The sequence below is a fragment of the Camelus bactrianus genome, chromosome 5 (genome assembly GCF_048773025.1).
Source record: "Camelus bactrianus isolate YW-2024 breed Bactrian camel chromosome 5, ASM4877302v1, whole genome shotgun sequence".
Taxonomy (NCBI): domain Eukaryota; kingdom Metazoa; phylum Chordata; class Mammalia; order Artiodactyla; family Camelidae; genus Camelus; species Camelus bactrianus.
In genome coordinates this window covers 72828089-72847959 of record NC_133543.1, presented here as the reverse complement: position 1 = coordinate 72847959, position 19871 = coordinate 72828089, and the positions used below count along the sequence as shown (strand labels likewise).

At 37.1% G+C, this 19871-nt stretch overlaps 1 protein-coding gene across 8 annotated transcripts in view; it reads left to right on the top strand.

The window, feature by feature from the left end:
• Window positions 1–19871, top strand: part of PIKFYVE (phosphoinositide kinase, FYVE-type zinc finger containing) — a 73228-nt gene that overhangs the window by 27206 nt on the left and 26151 nt on the right. For 4 of the 8 annotated variants that reach the window (XM_010960083.3, XM_074364091.1, XM_074364092.1 and 1 more), the window contains 11 exons: window positions 211–358; window positions 905–1072; window positions 6416–6475; window positions 8081–8210; window positions 8633–8813; window positions 9480–9554; window positions 11563–11670; window positions 14985–15125; window positions 15770–15896; window positions 16137–17296; window positions 18978–19078. In XM_010960083.3, the coding sequence (XP_010958385.1) occupies window positions 211–358; window positions 905–1072; window positions 6416–6475; window positions 8081–8210; window positions 8633–8813; window positions 9480–9554; window positions 11563–11670; window positions 14985–15125; window positions 15770–15896; window positions 16137–17296; window positions 18978–19078 (2399 nt within the window). Of the gene's footprint in view, window positions 1–210; window positions 359–904; window positions 1084–6415; window positions 6476–8080; window positions 8211–8632; window positions 8814–9479; window positions 9555–11562; window positions 11671–14984; window positions 15126–15769; window positions 15897–16136; window positions 17297–18977; window positions 19079–19871 lie in introns of those variants that run through there. The other 4 variants (XM_010960084.3, XM_074364093.1, XM_045520490.2 and 1 more) reach the window with 2 other exon arrangements.

Below are 19871 nucleotides of genomic sequence, written 5' to 3'. Positions count from 1 at the left end.
TACGCTGCCTCTAAGCCCACCGATTCATGAATATTACAATTTTAAGAGTGGAATTGCCAGCATGATGCTTGTTTACAACTTAGTTTCTGTTAATTTGCTTGTTTTTACATAAATTTATTCAGTGGTTAGCTTTGTAGAAATGTTGTGTGACAGCCTCAACATCACTGCCATTGAGGGTCAATTACTTGGATCCTGTCTTGACCCTTTCAGAGTACAGAATTTTCTGAGACCCCTTCTCCGGACAGTGACTCAGTGAACTCTGTGGAAGGACACTCCGAGCCATCCTGGTTTAAAGACATAAAATTTGATGACAGCGACACAGAACAGATAGCTGAAGAAGGTGACGATAATTTGACCAGTGAGTTTCACTTTCTGACATGTTAGTTTTTTATGAATTATTACTGTGTATGTATGATAAAATGACTGTTTTTGTTTATTTAGTTGAAACAATCCTACTTTTAAGATTTATGGCTCCAACTAAATGTGAACAACATCTGATAGCAATCCTTGTCCTAGATACAGTATTTTCTTAAGAAACCCATGTGTTAGGCTACTGGTGTTTTCAGATTTTGCCATTCTCTTTAGTTTGCAGCAGCTTAAAAATAACTCTGAGCTAATAATGTCGCAGTAGATAACTTTCTCACCTCCTCACTGTGGTATCAGACCTTCTCTCTGCAGAACCTCCAATACCTTTCTTCATTTTAAAAATTCATTTTATGTTTAACATGTTTAAATTTTATTAAGTCTACACAGAAGTACATGAAAATACTGTATCCATTTTGGTATTGCACATTGGGCTTGTATATTAAAAAAACATCTTTCTCCTTTCCTCCAATACCCTGATGAAACCCGTTTTTACTCCCTTCCCCTCCCTGTATTTCTTTCCCCTCCCTGACACTAAAAGATTCTGCCAGTCCTAGCAAGCGCACATCAGTCAGCAGTTTCCAGTCCACAGTGGACAGTGACTCAGCCGCTTCTATCAGCCTGAACGTGGAGCTGGACAACGTGAACTTCCATATCAAGAAGCCCTCCAAGTACCCACATGTGCCCCCTCACCCTGCTGACCAAAAAGGTAGGAGGTAGTCACCGTCTGGATCCAAACACAGGCTGGATTGCTGGCTATAGAACTTGTGCCAGCCTGTCCTCTGGCTTCCTCTGTCCTGTAGGGCTGAGGGGATCTGGTGTGGGTTTTGGTCCACCCTTTCTCATATTCCCCACACCTCCTCCCCACATGTTTTTTTTTTGGTTGGCTCCAGTTCCTTTTATTTCTTGTTTTCTCCCTCAGTATCACCACACCCAGTGTAAAGCTTGTCGTCTTTAAAATTAGGAGCTACATCTGACTGCCTTTCCCTTAGCATAATGTGCAACTTCCAAGGTGGCATTTCTTTGCATTTATAACATGGATGTTCTGCTCTCTTCATTTCTCTTTCTTCATTTAATATTTTAAAGCCTGTTTGCTTATGCTGTTACCCAGAAGCATAGTATTTCACTGAATTTTTCAGATGCTTGAACTATGCTGGGGAAAAACATTTACACGTTCCAAAATGTTTTTCTGCTATAATTTAAAATGCTTATTGTGTATGTGCTATGTTTGTAAAAAAGTTTTCTTCTGTATTTAATACAAAACAAATTATTTTTAGCTATCTTATTTGAGGCTTTAGTTTACTGACTTAAAAATAATAAAGGCCATATTCAAAAGATATTTGATATAAAAAGAAAAATAATATAACCATTACTAAACTCCAACATAGCAGTACATAGGAATGAAATGCCTTTTTTTTTTAAGTGGATGATGAAGTTTACTTTGTTAGATGTAATTAAAAGCCAATTTAAATTTTAACTCTAAGGTGACATTAGTAAAAGTAAATAAATAAAAATACATAAGTAAATAAGTAACTCTGTTATAGTATATGTCATTATGTTATAGTAACTGAAAAAAATCACTATTCTAAAGATGAAGCAGTTTATTCCATGATTTCACCAGGAGTTTGAATTTTTAATATTTAATAGTGCTATAAATTTGAATTATCTCCTTACTTAGATCAGAAATGCTTGCCTAATTCTTCACTGCTCCCTATTTTGAGCCTAAAAATAGGATCAGAAGAGAGAAGCTTTTGAACTTACACATCTGTGCTTAAGTAATTGGCAACAAATTCACATTTCTACAACAAATTTCTTGTAATTGTCAATATTAGCCATTATCAAGTTGTGGTAAAATGTCATTTAAGAGATATCTAATAAAAAGGTATATCTTATTTAAGAATAGACATTTAAAAAGGGTGTGGGAAAAGAGGAGACCTGACTAGCAGTGAATATGAGTAAGATACATATCTTTATGGGAATCCTCAAAACAGAAATTGGAAAAATAGTAGGGAACATTCGGGTGAGTATGAAAGGACAGTGAAGCAGGAGTGACACTTTTGTGAGAACTAACGTAGACTTTTGTCGCATGGAAGATGTTGGATTTTTGTTATATAAATTACAGATGTGATTCAGAGGTGGGATGACCTTTTGTGAGAGGGTATCTGTTCTCTGGACACATCTGTTGGCAATTTCATTGTTCTGAAAGTAGAGTGTGAAAAGCATTCTTGACTTGCTGATGATTTCATTTCCTGAGAAATTAAGGAACTTTTTGAAAACTGTGAAGAAAGAGACCTGTCATCGTGGAATTCGTAATAGTGAGAGGTGAACCGCTGAGCAGAGGCAGACATTTACTCTATGAAACCTAACTTCGTAATGTTGGGAGAAGAATGGAATAGAAGGCTCCAGGATGACACTGTGACAGTACAACCTCAAATTGTGTCTCTAAGGAAAATTAAAGGGGACGCATCTGCAGTTGGAAAAACCATCATGACTCCTCTGGAAACTCTCTGGTCTCAACCCTTTAAAAAGATTTTCTACAAAATTTGTGAGAGGCAACTTTCATTTGAGGATCAGTCTGAAAGAGGAGCCAGCACTATTAGAAAAGTGGCAGGTTAGCAGAAGTCCAGATTGCACTGAAGGTTGGAGGAAATGCCAAGGGTATCTTGGAAAAGACTTAAAACTGTGATGCAGAGAAAGAAAAATTAGGCCAGTTATTTGGGGAACTTGATAATAATATTAACTGAAGCTTTTTAAAAAAAATCTCTGTCAAGATAATCTTACCAGGAAAAGACACTCACTTTCAAGAGGAGGTGAAGTCCAAGACAATGAAGAGTTAGAGAATGCCCGGTTGTTGCTATTGTTTTTCTTTCAGTTTTTTTGAGGTATAATTAGCATAAAGCACTGTATACATTTAAATTGTACAGCATAAGTTTAATGAACATTCATCATCTCACATAGATACAAAATTAAATAGAAAAAATATTTTTCCTTGTGATGAGAACTGTTAGAATTTACTTTCTTAACAACTTTCACAAATGACATATAGCAGTGTTAATTATATTTATTGTGCTGTGCATTACATCCCTGGTACTTACTTATCTTATAACTGGAAGTTTGTACCTTTTGACTACCTTCATCCAATTCCCTGTCCCCCAACTCTTCCTCTAGTAACCACCAGTCTTCTCTCTTTCCCTGTGTGTTTGTTTTTGAAGTATAATTGATCTATAACATTAGTTGCTAACTACACAACATAGTGATTCCGTGTTTCTATACGTTTTGAAATGATCACCAGTTAAGTCTAGTTACCATGTGTCACCATACAAAGATATTACTGTATTCCCCACACTGTACATTTCATATCCATGACGTATTTATTTTGCAACTGGAAGTTTATTGTCCCTTAGTCTCCATCAGCTGTTTTTTCCCTCCTTCCACCCTCTTCCCCTCTGGCAACCACCTGTTTGTTCTTTGTATCTATAGCTCTGTTTCTGTTTTGTTATGTTTGTTCATTTGTTTTATTTTTTAGATTCTACGTATGAGTAAAATCATATAGTTTTTGTCTTTCAGAGACTTATTTCACCTAGCATAATGCCAAGTCCACCCATATTTTCACAAATAGCAAGACTTCATTCTTTTTTGTGACTGAGTTATAATTCCATTGTATATATGTGTACACACACACACACACACACACACACACACACACACACACAGAAAGAAGATAATTATTAGACTGACCTTTTAGGTCATTTGCAACCTTGAGAGTCTATAATCTGAGGACTTTACAAATCCCTTAATAAATGTTTCTGGCTTTCACAGTTCTCTCTTAGTTTTTAGCATACTACCAAAAATTATTCTTTTTTCTGTTTTTCTTGTGAAGTTGAAATACAATAAGTTATTTTTTATGCACTCCAGTTAAGAGGAACACCGGTTACCAGAAAATAAAGATCATCAGAGTGGTCTAGTGAGGGAAGTCTTCCCTAGCTTCCCTAACCAGCAGACTACCCTGCTTCTGGTTTTCATTCCTCTTAAATATAAATGAGAATAGGTGCTTTTTATCTTTCTGTTAAAGTTACAGGTAGTACTTCTTAACTCTTAAGGATCATTCTCTATCTTTTAAGGTTGAGGAAATTTGAATTTATAAAATTGAAAATACATACTTAAAAAAAAACTGCTCATGTGTTTTATATTACATAAGTAAACCCCCCCATTTTCAGAAACTTGTAAAACTGAGACAATGAGATCTTCTGGTTTAATTTTTCACTATTGGTCTTGGAGAGTTATGCAGTTAAAATACGTTATGTGTTGGAAGCAGGATTCTGAATGGTTCTTGGAAAGTTAGCAAGTAGAACCTAGAGAAGAAAGTGAGAATCATGGCTTCCACAAACCTCTAGACGTAACTTCCTATTTATTGGGAAGCATGGGGGTATAGGAGCAAGGTGAACAGCACCATGAGGAAACAGTGCATCAAATCCAGAATGGGGCATGTTTCCCAGGACATTTGGCCTGGGTCTTTCAAAATTCAGTATCATAAAAAAGAAAAAACAGGAGAGGTCTGCTTTTGATTAAAAGAGAATGAAGAGAATGCAGTGCATGAAGCTTAATGGATCCAGGTTTGAGGGGAAAAAAAGCGTTTCGGGACAGTTAGATAAATTTGAATATGGCCTGATTTGATGGTATTAAGAAAGTGTCAGTTTTCTTAAGTGTATAAACGGTATGGTCATCAAGAAGAATGACCTTATTTTTAAGAGATGCATGCTGAAGTATTAGTGGTAAAGTGTCATGATGTGTGTAATTTCAAATGGCCTGGGAAAAAAGTATGCGTATATGGAGAGAGAAATCAGATATGGCAAGTTAACAATTGTTGAATCTAAGTGGACGGTATACAGGATTTTTTGTTTGTTTGAAATTTTTTCATAATGGGAAAAATCCGTCACTTTTGGAATTATGTATGTGTGTATATATCTTTTAGTATGAAAAGTAAAGCTTGTAAAGCCACTGCATCAGTTGAATGAACAGGGGTTGACGTCATTAATTACTGTGAGGGAGGTGTAGAAGTAAAGTGTAACATCTATTTTCACTTGTCCACATACTTGATTTTACTGTGTTTGGCATGGCATCCTTGAATTTTTGAAATAATGCCTTTTCTCTACTTTCTTGTTTGAAGGATGAGCATATTGGCTTATAAACATTGACTTTTTAAGCCTATTTATAAATGAAATCTGCTCGGAAAGAATTTTGTGAAGCACCTTCGTCTTAAAGGACTTAAAATGCGTTATGGTTAAATTTTCATGGTAGAAAGAACCTCATTTGAGCTGTGCTTGGTCACAGACCCAGAGAAAAGGTCATGGGGAAGTAAAAGTAAAGAATAAGTTTCACTTAAAAGAAAACTATTCAATATTCTAAAAGTTCTGGAAGAACATGCTCAGAGTGTGTTCAGCGGCTGTTTTTTGGCAAATATTTGGAAGTATTTGATTAGAATTTTTGAAAAACTATAACTAATTCAAAACCTAAGAAAAATCCTGATGAGTTATAACTTTATTCCCTGCCATTGTCACTTTTGTATTCATTTGTTTTATAGCTTATATTCTGAAATTTAAAAAAACCCACCTTATGTTTTATGAGGTGGATTCTCTATCTGAAACTACCTTGTTTATAGGTGGACTCATCATTTGTTAAATAATACAGTTATATATGAGAAAGAGTATAACTTTTTAGGCTTGTCATGCAAATTACTAATGATCATAATTTTCATAAATCAGTTCACTTTTGGTAAGGGAAAAATGATCTGTTAAAGATTTTCTGTCGCTACTGTCTGAAGGTTCTGTTGAGTTATTAATTTAAGCCTTATCAAGTTTAGTGTGATGTGTGCAGAGCAAGTTATAAACAGACATTTTAGCCTAAAGTTTTCTTGAATTGGCCGGGCAGTGATGGGTTTAGTATGAGTAATACTTTGTGTGTGGGTGTGTTTTCTGTATAATTACGCTGCTGTGTTATAGTCATAAGCCTCTTCTTTCCTTCCTCCTCTCTCTGCTCTCTCCCTGGTATGCAGAGTATTTGATTTCTGACAATGGAGGACAACAGCTCTCAATAAGTGACGCCTTCATCAAAGGTAATTTTATCAAAAGCTATACATGGGGTGGTGTCTCTTTTGTTTGTGAGGATATACTTGGGGCCTAGCACATTGACTGGCGCAGAGTAGGTTCTGACAATATATTTGATTATTTTAGTATCACAGGAACACAGATTTTAATATGTGTAGTAACATACCTGTTGAGAACCGAAAATTTAAACTTGAATTTGGTTTGAAGAAGGTCTCTGGTCTGAAAAGTAGTTGTTTAAGAGCTTTTTAAAATAGAATTTGAATTTTATTCATTTAAAGACATAAATAGTTAATGCTTTCCTATGTCATGAATATAGTATTAAGTATTGATACTCATACCGTCAGGAATTGTCAAGCTTATCAGAAACCCCACAGGCACACCTTATCCAGTTGAGGATGCTGCCTGCCCTTTGGAGCTGACAAGAGAAGTAGACAGAAGATAAATAACTAGTTATGCTGATCATTTCTTTGGGGACAAAAGGAAGTACAGAAGAATACAAGCCTTTTCTAACCCCTTCCCTACTTAGCTTGCCGTGGAGTGAAGACGTACTTAATCGGTCCATAACACTCTACAGATTAGGCCTCAGATAATGGGAGAGTTTCACACAAAAGAAGGTGGGGCAAGCTGGTACAAGGGCAGCCACTTGTAGCTGGTGTCATAACTTAGCAATGTTTCTAAATTCACCTCCAGGCATCTCGTTTAATGAGATGTTTGTAGACCAAGGATTTACATAATTGAAATGTGCAGTTCTTGTACCTCACTTGGGATGGACTCATGCTTTACTGTGTGGTCTGCTGGACTGTTCCAAAGTGTTTTTGTTTACTTTGCTTTAGGATAGGAAAGATTAGAGAATTTTTTAAGCATTTTTCACCTATTTCCATTTATTCAGTCACATTTTTCAACAGTTATTTAGTGAGCATCTTTTTTGCAAAGCATTTAATACTATCTTAATATTTTTTGTCTTGATCCATTTACAAAAGTTTACATAAATTGTTTTTTTGTCATGTTTTAATTTCTTTGTAGTTAATTTTTAGGTCTGACTTGTAGAAGTTTTGCCAGTAAAAAAGAAAGCCTTTGTTCCAGTATTGAAAAAGAAACACTAAAAGGATTGTCTGAATATGCTTTCTATGCTGCCGTGTACCAATTCAGATGTATCCGAGCTGAGTTTTTCTCTTTAAAGTTCAGCACCCCCACGATCACATGTTGTTCTGCTTGCATTCAGATTTCTGTTGAATGCAGTTTTCAGTTTGTGATTTTATAGAGAAAATTAACCACCTTGTTTTTTAATGTCCCCAAATAAATAAAAGGACTGTAAAAAAACGTTTTATTTGTTTTCCAGAGGCTGTATTTATAGTTATTTTCTTTAGAGTGTTAGTTGGCTTATGTAAATTTGCTTTTCACAGTTCTGTCTGTTTTTGACTGTTGAGAATATTGATGATCTAACTCAGATTTCATTCTTTTCTTTATGTATGTAAATGTCCTTGTGTTTTTTACACCAACATTTTGAATTGGATAAGTTAAAAATTTTTTTAAAATAAGGCGGCAATTTCTATTTCTAGGAGTAGATGGTGCAAAACATGACAATGAAGTATAATTTTTTATTTTACACTTAGAATCCTTATTTAATCGTCGAGTTGAAGAAAAATCCAAAGAGCTGCCTTTCACACCTTTGGGTTGGCATCATAACAACCTGGAGCTGCTAAGGGAAGAGAATGGAGAGAAACAAGCCATGGAGAGGTTGCTGTAAGGCTTTTCAGTTTTAATTCTGCATTTTTATACTCTTCAGTGACGTGATAGGCACATATATAGTTCTTCCTTATAAAGTCAAAAATACTAACATTACTTAGGAAATAAAGCCTATTCTGTTGAAATTTTTTATAAAACATGAGTCCTAAATTGTGCTTGTCTGTCCCTTTTGTCATTTATGTGTTATAAATTTCATCAGATTGAATGGGTCATCTTAATTGAAGATAATCACAGATTTCATTTATGTACAAAATCATTAAGGCGCAGATTTGCTGAAAGAATAAAATTGACTAAGAAGATCTTATCTGTGAGCCATAATTCATTTGTTCCTTTCTTTGTAGACTGTTTGTTGCATTTTCAGAATTATTGTCTCTGTCAGTATTAACTATGCAAACTTCTTTCCTGTAACATTTTTGTAGTTCAGCTAACCATAACCACATGATGGCACTACTCCAACAGTTGCTCCATAATGAATCATTGTCACCATCTTGGAGGGACATCATTGTGTCACTAGTCTGCCAGGTTGTTCAGACAGTCCGACCTGATGTCAAGAACCGGGATGATGACATGGACATCCGTCAGTTTGTCCACATCAAAAAAGTGAGCTCTGCTAAATGCTTCCCTAATGCTGGGAACTAATGAGATGGGCCTGAGAATAATTTGTCTCTTAATGGTGCTCTGAAAGGCTCATACCATGAGGGGTGCTAGGCGACGAGGGGGAGGTTTTTCTGTTTGCTGTGTTTGTTAGCAGTGCACTTGGGGGTCATGGAAGCCACTCATAGGAAGTGAGAGCTGAACTGGGGGCAAGGGTGAGCTGGACTTGTAGAGAGTTGGGAGCCCAAACTTTCTTACTTCCTCTTCCTGATGTGTCATCTATGAGAACGCCTGGTCCCACAGATTACTGTCACTGTTCTGAGGAAAAGCAGGGGGTAGTTGCTTTATTTAGATAGTAATGGAGTCTCTTCTGTATTTGTTGCCTATAATATTTAACTTAATAATGGTCTTAATTGACATCTGGCATCAATTTTTTTGGTCAAGTGATATTTTAGAGTACCAGATAGTATGTCAGAGAGTAGGAAGTGGGAAAATTGATGATGTGCTAAGATGCCATTAATTATTGGTTGAAAGGAAGAAATACATATTGGAATTTTTTGTGCTTATTTGGTTACATAATAGTTAAAAAGTAGAAATAAATAATAGCATTGATTTGACTAGATTCTAAGGATGTATAATTGAATTTTATTGTTTTCTTAATTGTTTCATTAGATCCCCGGTGGAAAGAAGTTTGATTCTGTGGTTGTCAATGGATTTGTTTGTACCAAGAATATTGCACATAAAAAGGTAATTGATTCAGTTCAGCAGTGAAGTTCAGCAAACTATGACTATGTGCCAAGCTATCAAGTTGGAGGTGCCCTAATCATGGACGAAAAGGAGAATGGACATTGAGAGGTGACGAGTGGTGTCTGCTGTGAGGGTGAAATTTTGGATGTTCAGGGAGAGTCTCCCAGAGCCAACGATGACTATGACTTGGATAGTGGGAATTCATCAGACAGAAGAAGGTTTCTGGACCAGCAGGGTGATAGGACAGTGATAACATTTCTCCCTTGACCCCACTGCATCTTAGGGGGACAAGATTTTCTAACAGACTGGAGTCCTTCCAGAGGCCTACCATTTGAAAACTTTGTTCTTCTTCATAGGGCTCAGCTCAGAATTATCACTGGATTTCAGTTATCCTTGTCATCTTTCCTGTCTGCTTTTAGCCCTGAGGCCTCTTTCTAGCACTAGCACAAAGAAGTAGGGTGAAGTAACCAGGTGTATTAAGGAAACTCTGAGGTCCTAAGGTGCAAGATGGGAAATGGCAGGAGATGAGGCTGGAGGAAGCAGCCAAGGAAGGGTTTGTATCTCACTAAAGGTCTTGAACTTTATTCTGGAGGCTCCTGATTCACAGAGTGTAGTGTGCATCAGGGTCACCTGTGGACCTTGTTTCAAAAAATGTAGACTCCTGAGCCCAAACCCTAGCCATTCTCCTTCAGTATGTTTAGGGGACGGGGAGGCTGGGTCGGGGAAGGGTGGGGCCTCTTAATGGAGGCACAACGGGTATTTCCAGTGTTGTTTATTGGTTCGCACATTATGAGAAACCACTGATCTTTAACAGTGTTCTCAGACCTTCCTGTGCTTCAGAATCACTTAGGGGAACTTATTAAAAATGGAGATACCCTAGCCCCACCTCAGGATGCTGATTTGGTTACAGTGAGAGTTCAGGCAGATGCTACCCTGAGCAACTGGATGGACGAACTGTGGTCCTGTTTTCACTCTTCTCTAGGCAGAGACTAATAATTTATTTTTTGTAAGGCATTAAGCCTCCTGAAAATTGTTAGTGACTATAGATAAATAAAAGTATGTTTTGATTTAATATTATTTCATAGCAATGATCCAGAGTCCATATTTCTATATAGAGTCTTATTAAAACAGCGCTTCAACCATCAAGAGTAGTACTTTAAATCAAATTAAATGGTCTTTGTTGAATTCAGGGGTAAATATGTTGTGCTCATCTCCAGAACTAAAAACTGTATGTGGGTTTGGTAGAAACGTATGCATGAATGGCTGTCTTGCTCCACTGACTATATTTAGAGATAGTCTTTAATTTGTAGTAGCTTTAGGAGCCCTGAATGTAGTTTCCCAGCTGATGAGTCACTGCTTTCAGGGCCATTTGCCGGTTTGGCCTCTGTAAGCTCGGAAATTTCGATTGTAGGACTCAGGCTGTTCTGCCTGTGGCTTTAGTTGTGTGGTTAGAGTCTATTTTTTGAGTCTTTGCTTCTGGATATGCTTTGAGGTTTTCTGTTTTAACTTCTTGTTATCCAGTTTGGCTTGCAAATTTGTGACTGCTTGGAAATTTATTCTATTAAAAATACATTCAGGAAGTATTTTCTTTTCTCCTTCTATCCTCGAATTTCAGAAGAGTTAAGTTCTGCTTTTCGAAGAGTTGTCGATCTCTGGGAGTTTGTGAAATAGCTCATCCTTAAACCCCTCTCCCCTCTACTCAGGGCTTGATATCTTTTCTTGCAACATTAGAAATTTTTTATAAGTTGCTTAGAGTATAGAGGATTAGGCAAAACAACATTAGAGAAAAATAAAAAGCCAATTTGAAGAATTTTGCATTGCTCTGAACTAATTATTTGCTTTGAAAAAATATAAAAGATCACCACAAAATAGCAAAATGAGAGTATTTTAATATGAGTATAATGAGATAATCTAAGGAATTATGAACAGTGTGAATTTAAAGTTATTATTAAAAGAAGTCTATAAAGTGCAAACTTTCAAAGTTTTAACAAAGTATTCATTTTTTTAGATGAATTCGTCTATTAAAAACCCCAAAATTCTTCTGTTGAAGTGTTCCATTGAGTATCTCTACAGGGAAGAAACTAAATTTACTTGCATTGATCCTATTGTGCTTCAGGTAAGAACTTCTTACTGCAACAAGTGATCTGGAGGGACATTTATGTACTATGTTGCTTGCAAACTCTTGTAACACGTTCCAGTTGATTAAATTTGGCAAAGAAACGTCATTGCTTTTGTTTCATTTAAAAATTTTATAAAAACACATTTGTATGTATTATACTTTAGAAACTTACCAATACCTCTGTCACTCCTTATTTTTAGTTTCAAAGTGTTAAATGCAATATACAACTTTTTGGGAATATATGGAAGGAAAAGTGAAAACAGGAATACTGTTTTCTTGTCCCACCTGGGTCATTGATTTACTTTAAGGATTTCTCTAACTTATCAGATTTCCAATGGTAATACCTGGTTTTTAATATAGTTCTGCTAAAACATGTGTTTCTGGAACACCAGGTAGCTCACACACAGTTGGTAGAGGGGAAAAATGTCAGGTGGAAGTTGTGTTGGTTTCTTTGTGGTTTTTAAGTAAAGAGGCCCAGAATAGCTGCAGTAGGATTATAACCCTCAGCTGGAAAGAAAAACAGAGCAACTCCTATACAAGCAGGGATGCTTTTGGCTCCATTTTAAGAAATTAAAAGTGAGCTCCTGCTCAAAGAGTTCTCTCTGTAGAGAGACGCACCGCCCCTACCCCCTTCCCGATCCTGGATGGCTCTTACGAGCTCACTGCTCAGAGCTCCGTCTCCATTTGTACTGTTGCTTTTGTACATTTTAATTTTCCCTTGAGGTACCCTCCAGCTATATTGAGCTGCCTGTCTGGGCTGTCCAAGTTCTTTGTCAAGGTACCAATTATTCTTGTTGTGCTCTGGACATGAAGGTGCATAGATTTTAAACATTATCTGCCCCAACCTCTTTTCTCCCATAAATGCTATTAATTAATTTGAACTTGTTCAAAATGGGAGGCCTTCAGGAATGTGTATATTCTATTATAGCAGAAACACTTATATTTGGTTCCAGAAACATTTAGGAAAAGCATTACTTGAAAATTCATAGGTGATAGGTGCATTTTTCCAAGAGTGGTAGGAGCAATCACTTTTGTTCTGAATTCGTAGACACCAACGGAATAAACTTAGTTGTGGTGAAAGGCATCTTGGTTTATGAAACTCTGCTCTATTGCTTAGTGAACTCTGTTACCTGGGGCTGTTGCCTCTTTGGAATTCAGCTATGTATCAGTGAAAATGAGGAATTTCAACGAGATTTATACCATTCCTTCTAGCTCTGATTTACTGTGACTTTTCAGTGAGAACTGAAAGAATAAGGGGACACATAGTTATTGTTCATGGAACTAAGACACTTTGATGCTGAGAGTTTTCTTGATCTCACCAGAGGTGTCAGAGAAAGACTTTTCTAGGCTTAAATCAGCCACATTGATTGCAAGATGGATCCTGATTGCAAAGATGTTAAAATGCTTAAAATTGTTATGTCTTAGAATCGATGAACTAGAAATTGAAATCCACAGGTATTTAGTTACAAAAAAGTTATACTTAAATTCATCCTCTTTATTTTAACTTCACTCTTATAATCAGGTTAATAAAGTCTTCATATTAGAGCAGAGAAGTATGCTCTGGACAAATACATACTTAATAAACAAGATTTAAATCGTATAACTTAAAGCATCATGATCATCAGGGCTTTAAAACATAGTTTATTATATCTTTAACTCCTGCCCTATTCAAGTTCAAAAAAAAATTTTTGAGGGGGTAATTAGGTATGCATGTATGTATTTATTTATTTATTATTTTTTTAACTGAGATACTGGGGATTGAACCCAGAACCTTGTGCGTGCTAAGCATGCACTCTACCATTGAGCTATACCCTCCCCTCTCCTATTAAGATTTTTAGTTTGAATTGCCAGAAAGTATCAACTGATTTGACTTTTTGTTTCCTTGTTTTGGTCCACTCAGTGTGGAATCACCAATCAAAGAAGCTGAAAGATAGAAAAAGGAGGATGAGAAACAAAGGGCAAGGAGATAAGTAGCCTATAACTTCATCCCGTCCTCACAAGACCAGTCTGGCTGGGTCTGTTGGTCTGCCACTGCTCCCTTCTGTGTTCCTGGCCTGCCTCCTGGTGCTCTTTATTTTCTGAACCTGGCCCAGGCCCCCTCTCTTAACATGATGCTTCGTGTATAATCATAATAGTTGACTGGAGCTGAAACTGAGAATAAATGTATTTGCTATCCCTGTACCAGAGGCCAGAAACTTAAAAAAAAAAATCAGCTTATTCTAGTTATTCTTTATTGGAGCTGCACAAATAAAATCTTTTTAAATGTTGTTAAATTACAATTTAATAAGCACAGTAGGAAATGAACACATTGCAGGGAAAAAAATCCATTTTGTTAGTAATGGGAGAATTTGAAAATGTACAATTTCTATGAATAAAATGGAGAAGGGTGAGAAGAAATGTACTTCATAACAGAGCAGGTTCATTGCAGGGAATAGGTTCGTCCGGTGCTGATGCCACTGACCGTGAATACGGTTCTGCGCAGAAACGCTTTGGGCATATGGAGCAGAAGTGACAGACATGCTCCCACGTTCAGTTGTCTCCTGTCTGAGCCCAGAAATTTTATGAAACAATGAATTTTGTTATTTTAACTCTGGTTGTTATTTACAGTATTCATTTGCTTTGAAAATAAGTTTTTGTCTTGAAATTGTATTAAGCATTATATTTTAGTTTTTAACTGTAGCTGTTCTAGGTGGAGTATGATCTATTGGGAGATTGAAATTAGGAAGTAGCTGAAATAGCATCTGTTGGAGAGCTATTTATTCAGGTACCCGAAACAGGAGATACTCTGGTTAGTTTCAGAACGTACAAGACGGAAGCCATAGCTATATTAAAAACGCTTAGAAATTGCTTTCATTTGGGGAGTTGTGAGGTTGGTTTTTTTTTTTTTTCTTTTAACTTTTGAGAGCTTGCTAATTGGATTCTTGGCTTTTATATGATAGGCTATTAAGAATTCAGAATCCTTCAAAGTAAAATTAGTGAGTTGGAGAATGGAATTTCTCCTTGACACTCTTTTAAGCATAATCAACAGTTTAGAATGATGAATAACATTCCTGGTTGTGTTTGAGTTAATTCGCTTATAGCAGTGGTAAGTGATCTTCAGCATAGTTTCACCTGAGATTAGGGGCCTGAGAGATGAGTTAATTCATCAGTACTTAGAATGTTTACTTAGTAAGAAATATCTACTAGCTATGGTTTGTGAATGAGGAAAACTTAGGCTGAGTTTGATTTTAATAGTCAGACATTCCTAATATTTTTATATGTCTAGATCCTGAATTATACCAGGTATAATATTTTCGATTTTTCTTACTTAGGAAAGGGAATTCTTGAAGAATTATGTTCAGCGAATAGTTGATGTTCGACCTACATTGGTTCTAGTTGAGAAAACAGTATCTCGAATTGCCCAGGACATGTTACTGGAACACGGCATTACTTTGGTGATTAATGTAAAATCAGTGAGTGCTCTTATTTTTCTATTTTTATATCATTTAAAAAAATCACAGCTTTAAAATTTATATGCATGTGTGGTAAATGTACAGGGATCTTTGATTATTTATTTCTTGGCTGTGTCATATATACTGAAAGTGGAACAGGCATGGCGGTGATTCCATTATGTAAGACTGGAGAATCTCAGGCTGGAAGAAGTGGAATTAACGTAAAGTTCATACATAATGAGTATGTAACACTCATTATAGGTGTCTGCAAGACCAAAGGTGTGATAGACATTAGTTAATAAGTAGTATTTGGGGAGACTTCATTTTGTTTGGGGACTCATGCAAGCAGAAAATGTTCTCTCCTTTGAAAAGCTACTCTCTTCAGAATAGAGACCAATTCTAGAAGTTCCCCACCCCCCATCAGTATCTTGTGCCAATGCATGATGCTTAAATGCCTTTGGTGATGTTATTAATATAAGTATGGTTTAGTTTAGTGGATGCATATTGATTACTAAGTAACTGTGTAGATCACTTGAAGTCATGATTATTAAAATTGAGGAAATTCATTGTGAGGGCATTTTCAAATGTTCTTATTATTTTTCCAGATTAAATTTACTAACAATTTTATTCTTCTCTAATTTGTAATATAATGTTCTGTGTTCCAGCAAGTTTTAGAACGAATCAGTCGGATGACCCAAGGTGATTTGGTAATGTCGATGGACCAGCTGCTTACAAAACCCCACCTGGGCACCTGTCACAAATTTTATATGCAGATGTTCCAATTGCCTAATGGTGAGTAATCTTCAGCATAGATTCACCTGAAACTGGGGAGCTGAGGAAATGAGTAAACTCATCAGCGCTATGACATTTATTTAGTAGGACATGTCTATTAGCAGTGGTTAAATGAGGGCAGGCAACCATGGTCTTGCTTAAGGGTTTTTCTCTTGTAGATGTTAAGATGGTGAATTAATTCTGCCTGGACTTCTGGATCCCCACCTAAGCCTTCTTAACTTTGTGTTTGTTTATTTGTAGAACAAACCAAAACACTGATGTTTTTTGAAGGCTGTCCACAGCACCTGGGCTGTACAATCAAGCTTAGAGGAGGCTCTGATTATGAGCTGGCTCGAGTTAAGGAGATCCTAATATTTATGATCTGTGTAGCTTATCATTCTCAACTAGAAATCTCCTTCCTCATGGATGAATTTGCTATGCCTCCTACATTAACACAAAACCCTTCCTTCCATTCTCTGATTGAGGGACAGGAGGATGAAGGGGCTGCACAAGAGCCGTTCAGCGGAAGTCCCCTCCCCCGGGAGCCTGACTTCCTTCCTGACTTTCTGCCCTCTGATGATAGTGGTTTGCTAGAATCAAGGATTCTGTTTGAGAAGGGTGACCAGGAAAATAAAAGCGTTCCACAGGATGTCGCCTCTTCGAAGCATCAAGAGTATGCTACAGCAGCTTGCCTGGCAGGTGCACCCTGTGCCCTCTTTCCTTCGGTACCAGAATCATTGTTGCCGCTCCACGTGGACGACCAACAAGATGCCATAGGCGGTGAACAGCCAGAGACTTTGCAGCAGACAGAGGAGCTCCAGGATCCCAAGAGCCAGATGAGAGCCTTCAGAGACCCTCTGCAGGATGACACTGGACTGTACATCACTGAGGAAGTTACCTCTTCTGAAGATAAACGAAAGACTTACTCTTTGACCTTCAAACAGGAATTGAAAGATGTGATCCTGTGTATCTCCCCAGTAATCACATTCCGGGAACCTTTCCTTTTAACTGAAAAGGGGATGAGATGCTCTACCCGGGATTATTTTGCAGAGCAGGTGTACTGGTCTCCTCTCCTCAACAAGGAGTTCAAAGAAATGGAGAGCAGGCGGAAGAAACAGCTGCTCAGGGATCTCCCCGGCCTTCAGGGCATGAATGGAAGTGTTCAGGCCAAGTCTATTCAAGTCCTACCCTCCCATGAGCTAGTGAGCACCAGAATTGCCGAGCATCTGGGTGATAGCCAGAGCCTGGGGAGAATGCTGGCTGACTATCGGGCCAGAGGAGGAAGAATTCAGCAAAAAAATTCAGACCCTTTTGTCCATTCGAAGGAGGCATCAGGTACTTCAAGTGGCAAATCAGGAAGCAAAACTGAGGGTGATGAAGAGAAAGGGTTGATTACAAGTGATGCAGTGTGGTCCACAAAGGTGAGCAAGACCACTTTGGGTGCTTGTGTAAATTTAGAATGTGTTAAAAAACTGCTATGGCAGGGTAAAAAAATCAAACATGACAAATTGTGTGCAGATTTATTAAATAGTTCCTTTTTTTTTTCAATCTTAGATCTTTCGGTTTATATGTTGCTTTAAAATGTATGAAATAGGAGTTTAGTGTAATGAAACTGGGTTTTGAGGGTTTCAGGCTGAGCTCACAGTAAACTAGGAAGAGCTCTGAGGGTAGGGCATAGTGGGGAGCTACTTAAAATTTCTGGCAGGATGACTTGAGTGTAGTGTGATGATCCTCGATCCTTTTAATGGTAGTGAGAAGGAGAGTAAGAATTGGAAGCTTATTGTAGGAAATGGATGTGTTTTTAAGAAATGTTAGATGTATTTGTTTTTTAACAAAAAAACACTTTACATTATTATTTAACTATGACTGCCTTTTTACTTTTTAAACAGAAATTGAAGGCAAATTAAAGATTCATTCATGGATACATTATTGATAATGATGGTAATAAAACTAATGAATAAATCCATCTCTAGATGAAGAAATGCAGTTGTTTAATAAAATAAGTAAGAAGATGTTCAGTTTCACTGGTAGGGAAGGATTAAATAATAATGGTGTACCGTTTTTTATTTACGAGATTGGCAAAAAGGAATGTGATAAGAGCTATGGTTAATGAGGCATGGAAAAATACTTCTAATAAAATTTACATAAACTTATATACATTTATCCAAGCTTATTAAAAGTGACAGGGAAGTCTTATAATTTCCATGAGTATGTGTATATTTTTGATTTAGGATTCCTATCTTTTATAATCTATTCCTGCAGAAATAAGTAAGCGTTTTGTTTAAGGATACTTACATTTTATGTAGGTACAAGGATGTTTACCAAAGCGTTATTTCTAATTGTTTGCTGTAAAAGGGATGACTTGGATCTCGTTTAATGACCTAGAGAGAGCCCATGATACACTTTCTAGTTTTAAAGAGCAAATTGTATTTTCATAGACGTAGCATCATCCCATTTTTATAAAAAGCAAAAATCACCTGTATATACTCCTGTGGGTGTTTTTGTGTGTGTATGTGTGTGAGCTAACGAAAGAAGTGCATGGTTTTTAACCATACAGTCAAATTTGTCAATTTGAGCGGTGGGGCAGCACCGAAGGAAGAGAAGCTTTATGTACTTCATGAACTTCTTCATATACCTCTGTACTATTTGAATTTCAGTAGAAACAGGTGTAACCTTTCTCGTGATCAAAAAAGGTAAAAAGTACAAATCAATAAATGCCTTAGAATTTAGATTTCTAGGTGTCTCAGATTGGTGTTATATCTAGCTATCAGTTCTGACTGTTTCATATTAAAGTAACTGTTTACTTCCAGAATAACTTAATGCAGTTTCCTAAAAATAAAGCATATTTAAGAAAACAAGCTATTTGGACATCTGTTTGTATTTTTTAGTGTACTTAACTTTTTGGATTGCTTTACCCCAAACACTAACTGCTCTTCTTCCTTACATTTAGTTTCTTACAGTTTTAAGCCTTCCCTGGAACCCCTGTAGTGATGATAGGGGCTCTAATGATTGAGTGGAATGTGTTGGATGTTGGAGGCGGGCCTTGGGGTTGGAGTGCGTTACACCTTCCAGGTGCTCATCCGGGTGTTCCTTCTCTTCCAGGTGGACTGTCTGAACCCTGTCAACCACCAGAGACTGTGCGTGCTCTTCAGCAGCTCTTCTGCCCAGTCCAGCAATGCTCCCAGTGCCTGTGTCAGTCCCTGGTAGGATTCCTGCCCAGCACCCTCCCCGACCCTCCCACCCCCTACTGTTGTACTTAAGAACAGAATTCCAGCAACTTCGAAAGTTCAGCCACTAGGATCTGTTTTCTAGTTCATGGCATGCTGCTGGTCATATATAAATTGATGTAACTTTTAAACTTGTGAAATAAATATGAAATTTGTATTTATTCCCAGGTAGAAGTAAATGAGAGTACCTTAAGCAACAGTGAAAAGGATATGAGGGATGGAAGAGAAATTCATAATAAAAAAAGTGAGAAAGTTGATCCATAAGAGCTAGTTTTAAGTGTTTTGATGAGAACATGTGCAAAGTAGGCAGATTTTCTTTAGGTATCGTTTTTTTTATAAAAGCAGCCTTTTACCTTTGAGTTTTAAAAGTACTGTAGAACATAACTGTTGTTTTTGGAGTACTTTCTAAGACAAAATGTATTCCATAGTGTAATTTTGGTCACCAGAAACACTTCTGCCAGTGAGCTCAGGGATTCTTCAGCATCAGTTTGGCTCTAGCAGCTGGCTTGGGGCTGGGCCAGCCCTTAGGAATTTTCTCCGAGAGTTTAGATCAAGGCTTGAATAAGATGTGGGTTTCAACAGGGTATGTATAGCCGAAGTCTCTTATTTGTGGACATTTATAAGTTGGGTGTAAAGTTAGGAACTGGCTCTCCTGGAAGAGTATGAGCTGCTGTTCTTCATGCTCAGTCACAGTGTGGACTGGAGAGCAGAGATGGGGTCCCATTTTATACTGACAGGGCTTAACGCTTTGTAGAGGAAACTTCTACTT